This window comes from Alosa pseudoharengus, unplaced genomic scaffold (genome assembly GCF_046254945.1).
Source record: "Alosa pseudoharengus isolate Yale_2024_CS ecotype anadromous, Long Island Sound unplaced genomic scaffold, YU_APseudo_1.1 YU_APseudo_1.1_scf_3, whole genome shotgun sequence".
Classification (NCBI taxonomy): Eukaryota; Metazoa; Chordata; class Actinopteri; order Clupeiformes; family Clupeidae; genus Alosa; species Alosa pseudoharengus.
The window spans coordinates 5,633,023-5,639,021 of NW_027468718.1; the positions used below are offsets into that span (position 1 = coordinate 5,633,023).

The following is a 5,999-nucleotide window of genomic DNA, read 5'->3' on the forward strand; positions in this document are numbered from 1 at the left end:
TGATGTTTAAACTCCTCCTGGCCTTTGATGAAGGCGTGAAATTATAATTAAGGTGTGCCTGTGAGATTTTTTCAGTGACATCAGGGGAGTTCGACTTGCGGCAGATCTGTGCAGATCTGACTTGATGTGATGCATGCTGGGTTGAACACAATGCATACTGGGATGGACGCAATGCATACTGGTTAGAAATTCTGTCCGACTTCTGTCAGCCGGGGAGGGACTTACCACCGTGACACCATGTCACATGGCCTTAAAATATCGCGGGAGTCTTAGCCTGCAGACAGATCTTGCAGTTGCCTTCCACGAGCTGCACGAGCTGAAACACGCCCTCATGACGTCAGTTCAAAGACGTGATAGGGCCATTTGGGAGGAATGTCCTCATGACGATTATGACTAGAGGCTCATGCTGCGGGTGCATTCAGAGCACCTCGGAATGACAAGGACCGCCCCCATGGCTACTTTGTTTTTCCGACAGCAAGTGTTCAAGTGCTTAGCCATCGAATGTGTGACAAACACGGATGCCACAACAAAGGTTAAAACATACACTCACTAATCCTAAACAAACAACTGTATTTGCTTAAAATATAGTGTAAGATGCTCGTGAAAGAAAGATATGCAGCTTTTCAAGTGATAAAAAGGGCAAATTCCCAAGTTCACATTAAAACTGTTGGACATGAAAGGCCACATGGACTACAAACGAACTACAACGTGACGACAAAAGTGATGACGAGCCCCTAACTGGGCAACTCTGTTAGCAAAATCTAGCCCCAGTTTCCGACCTCTGACTCACACATTAAGTGACGTGAATGACGCGGAATGATGATGTTTTCACTCGGAGAAAGGTTTTTACGAAGCCCATGAACGCTAGGTCACACATTAAGTGACGTGAATGACGCGGAATGATGATGTTTTCACTCGGAGAAAGGTTTTTACGAAGCCCATGAACGCTAGGTGCTTCCTTATGTTGGAATATGCGAAAATAAACAGAAATCGAAGGGATACCTTCTTATACGTGATTTCTGCAACAATGGTAGGCTAGCCTACTGAAAACGTTTGAATATTCTGTTATTTTCTGCTGTTGGCTAAATAGATAGACACACATATAGGGAAAACACCTGATATTGAATTTATGTGCTACAATGCAGGCCTGTTAACAGTCTAAATCAACACGTGAACTAGGCTTTGTTTATTAATTAGCAAACTGTGTAACCGATTGGCCGAAGTAGCTTGAGTTATTAATACTTGGGAAAATATCCTTTGAACAGACACGATCAGTGAGGAACAGTAGTTACCTCCACTTACTTTACTCCTAATTTGCTGTGCAAACAGTCATTTCAGGGTCTCCGATGATGCGTCCATAATGCGTGCTGGCTGCGTTTTGAGGCTAGTGCAAGACGGCGGGGCTTGGATTTAAACATGGAAACAATTTCATCATAGATTGCTTTCAGGAGCTTCTGGGAAATGGAGTTGCCTTAATTTATTTAGAGAGTGAATAAACTTATTAAACAGAGAAGTATCGTCATGTAATCCATTGATTTCAACAATGTAACTGTATTCTAAATACCAACTATTTAACTTGTAACTGTATCGGAATACAGTTACTCATAATTTGTATTCTGAATACGTAACGCCGGTACATGTATTCCGTTACTCCCCAACACTGTGTATATCTACTCCACAAGAGGCATGATCCATGGGCATAGTTCAAATGACTCTGTACGCATTTGAATAGTCCTTCAACCAATCAGACCAACAATCCGGGTGTGCCTGGTGGAAAAGCCAGTTTGTGATTGGTTCCAGCAAACGTGGACAAGAAGCAGGAGAGATAAATGTGCAGGTTTTCCAGCCTGAGCTGCAGGGCCAAACCCAGCCTACTGGTACTCCACTTCCAGTCAGATGGAAAACTACTCAACAATCAAGTAAGTGTACAATAGGGGTGCTCATTTTGGGCAGCCGTGGCCTGCTGGTTAGGATGGATTGGGATAAATGCAGAGACCAAATTTCCCATAGATGCAATAGATTCTATTCATTTTCTCATTGAATTGAATATTCAGCATGTGTTGCCAAATGTCATATGTTGCACAAAGAAGAAACCAAACAAGACACTTGTTTTAAAAGCCTTTATTCAGTGGGGAAGGATGTGTTTTAGCATGCCCCTTACAATGGACCTTACTTGAATCTTCAACACATTTTGAAAATAAAAAGATTGGCTCGAAAGGATTAGCTGTAAAACGCAATTGATAGTTATCACAGCATGCACATTTTGTGTGCGATTTCTCTGATTATTATTTACTGTGTGAAGTTGCAAACCTTTATGAGATGTCGTTACGGAGCTCAGGGACACATGATGTTTGTGGTTGTACATATCACTGAAATGAACTTATTCAGTGGCTAAAACGTCATTTTGTTTTCACATACTAAACTAAAATCAAAGTGTTCTTGTCAATGATGGTTCAGTTTCCATCACTTCCCAAAAGACAACAAATCAAAAAGTATATGTCTGAAAAACGTAAACTTAAAAAAGTCTGCCAAACACGCTACATTGTTTATACTATAAAGGCGTAAGTTGCTCCACTTTTGACGCAAGATCTGAAGGGAGGTAGGATACTAGTGGATTAACATGGTTTTGAAACAAAAACACAATCAAGTTTGTATCATTCATTACATTTGTACAACACTCACTCAACTCAAATACAGTGTCCATCCTCTCCACGAGGGGGCACTCCAATGCTGCATTACACTCATAACTCATAACAAGTCATTGGCTAGAAGGCATGTCCAGGCTTGTCTGGGCTTGTCTGGGCATGTCTGGCAGTTATATGTTAAAGGGGAGAGTCAATATATCCAATGCATTCGTAATAGAAATAAAAAAAAATCTTTTTTACAAAAACCTTCCAGAGTGTTAACATATTCTCTGTGCACCACTGTCATCATCATCACCATAATCATCATCATTTCTGCTAATAAGGAGGTCATGATTTATGTGCAGTTAGCTTGTTTATCTCTATTCAGGATTATGCAAAAAACTAGTTGTAGCTTGGAAGGAAGACAGGAAGAACCTGATAAACCTGTTTGACCATGAATCATGGACAGCCTAAAGATATTAATGTCTGTGCTACTGTCTTAATACTGCTGCAGTATATGTATATGTGTATTATATATATATATACACACATGCATATATATATATATATATATAAACAGGGTTTCTCTGATCACTAGAAGCTGTGAGAGCACATACTGGAGGCCCAGATTTACCAGAAGCAAAGACCTTAGACATTCTGACTTGTGTGGTGTAAAAATGTAAATAACAGGTAGGACACTTGTCAGTTGTGAGTTTTTGAAATCTATATACAAATTTACCCGGAAGAGAGGCTTTGGAGTTTCAGTAATATTGTGTCAGTGACATCGAATTAACTGAATGATGAAACTATGTCTATTTTACAGATGGTCTGAATGGCAGGAAACCATAGCAGTAGAATGGTACTGACCAAGCCCACGCCTGTTTAAGTACAGTAATTCAGCAGAGGCCAGGCTGTTGGTCTAGCTGTGGGTTGTCAACTGCACACAGGTACTCAGTTGCATGGCCTTGGAGGACTTCTGCACTCTCTGAGCGACCTTCTTCTTATTATTATTGTTATTATTATTATTATTATTATTATTATTATTATTATTATTATAATTATTATTATTATTAGTTGTTGTTATCTTTACTATTAATTTTCTTTAATATGATTATCTTTATAATGTGAGGGGTAATGCATAATCTGCTGGTCAGTATACGTAGGGAAACATATCTCAACATTGCCCAGCTTATTATACGTCAAAACAAGAAAAAAAACACCCATTATGTCATGTTTTTGTGGCAGCAGTAATATGAAGACAAGGGGGACCTTCAAACGTTGGAAATGACATTCAATTCAAACAAACGGTCTTCAGTGTTTTGGGAAACCGTACGTATAGTAACATTTCTATAGAGAAGCCTAGCTTGCTCTGGTATATATAATATATGTATATGTAATAATGTCATTATATGTTGCATATCATAGCTAATATCTAGGGTTGTTTCTCACACAGGTGAGGCGGAGATGCTTCTCCTGTTGCTGTTGTCGTTGTTGTTGTTGTTGTTGTCCTCCACTGTGTCCGTTCTGCAGGGACAGAGAGCGGTGCTCCACTGCCGTGGTCCTCTCCCTCCTCCAGCCTGCTTCTGTTCTCTCGCTCCTCCATCCTCCTCTCTCTCCCTCTCTCTCTCTCCTCCATCCTCCTCTCTCATCTCCAGCTCCACTGTGGACTGTTCTGCCATCAGATGGTCATGCTGAGGCCCCTCACCACGCTCTGGGTCTGTCAATCAAAACCATACAATAACAACAACAACAACAAGAGCAAAGACCCAACAAAACAAAAACACAAAATGAGTAAGCTGTACAGATCAAAGAGATGTTTTACAAGTGTTTTAACAGACGTCTTAACAGAACCAGTGGTCATTCGTATAAGACTTCATGGGAAGCACTTGTCTGTTGAATACTAATGATCACAGTACTCATCCCATGACTAACAGGTCTCTCAGTCAAAATCACACAATAACAGCAAACCAATAACGATGTCATTATCATACACCGACATGATAACATTAAAATCATGGTGGCACTTTGATAATTTGTACAGTTCTGTATATGTTGCTATGGGATTTAATAGAATGTAAATATGTTATGCAACTGATGAAGAAGGAATACACATCATACCAGTGCTGTTGTATGGGGACGATGAGCTGCACTTGTTTCCAGTGCCTGGACAGAGGCCTAAAGATAAACGATATATTTGATCATTAACCTTGTGCAATCTTGTCACAGCATGTAAGTGACCTCACTGCAAAAAATTAAATATATCCAAGTGTTATTAATCTTATACGAGAATGCTGGCAAGTACGTCACTCCATCTGGCATGTTTGTTTTTACATTTTTTCTTTGTTTTGCCAATGGCACTAATTACGAAGTGCTTCATTACTAGCAGTGACATCCATATATGGTTTTAACATTTCACATATGACATGTGGGCAAGATCTCAAAATAAATCTAGCTCATGTTATACATGTTGAAGAAGCTTATGTACATTTGGGAAGTAAGTAAATCTTTAGCAGAGCAAAACAACCCAGAAACACTTACGGAAAATAAAGGTCAGTATCAGTAGCCCCAACAAACCAGCAGCTGCTGGGATACCGATGTACCACACCCTCCTGTCAGCAGGGGGCGCTACTGACTCTTCCTTGCCACCATCTGTGGGACACCAATACAGTAGTACTGTCACTGTCAATGACGCAATATCCATATCAAGTCATTGCATAAGGAGGTGAAGTGTGAAACGTAAGAGAGCTCTCACTCACCATCTTTTCTCCCCACTGTCCACAGATCAATCAGTTTTGTCTTACAGTCCAGGCTGCCATAACACACAACACACTGAAAGGTGGTGAGGTTGTCGTGCTCAGAGACGTTGCGTAACTCCAGGCTGAAGTTACCAAACTGCAGCTGATTGATGAAGAGCCGGGTCCTATTGTGGTAAGAGGGGGACTGATGTTCAAACTCCTCCCGGCCATTGATGAAGAAGTGAACCACCTCGTGCGTTTTGTCCGTTTGCCAGAAGAGCCGGAGGTCACGCAGAGAGGGAGGGGGGTCTGGGAGGTCGCAGGGCAGGAGAGCGGTCTGGCCGACAGACGCAAGCAACTGCAGGGCTGCAGGGGCAGCAGGGGCAGCAGTGTCCTTCGTGGTCTGTGGCTGCACCTCTGGGGCTGTATGCTGGTGCAAGGCCTCATGGGTAAGTGCTCCAACCCCACCTGTGGACACAGATAACATCTCAAATGTACTGAGGGTGTGAGTGATGACGTGATCTTGAGCAGGCATCCTCTCTCCCGCTGCTTTCACTTCTTATTTCATTGTCTCTCACAGACACAAACACAAGCACAAAACCATGGGGGCTTTAGGGCCTGCAGAGGCTTTAGGAGCTGC

The 5,999-nt window shown here is 41.6% G+C and overlaps 1 protein-coding gene across 1 annotated transcript in view; it reads right to left on the minus strand.

Annotated features, from left to right (window-relative positions):
- Positions 1-2,106: 2,106 nt before the first annotated feature.
- LOC143100070 (uncharacterized) overlaps positions 2,107-5,999 on the minus strand; it is a 7,230-nt gene continuing 3,337 nt past the window's right edge. Inside the window, exons 3-6 of the mRNA XM_076263008.1 lie at positions 5,381-5,827; positions 5,163-5,273; positions 4,743-4,799; positions 2,107-4,341 (exon numbers count right to left, since the gene is read on the minus strand). Of these exons, the coding sequence (XP_076119123.1) occupies positions 4,070-4,341; positions 4,743-4,799; positions 5,163-5,273; positions 5,381-5,827 (887 nt within the window). The 3' untranslated portion in view covers positions 2,107-4,069. The remainder of the gene's footprint in view (positions 4,342-4,742; positions 4,800-5,162; positions 5,274-5,380; positions 5,828-5,999) is intronic.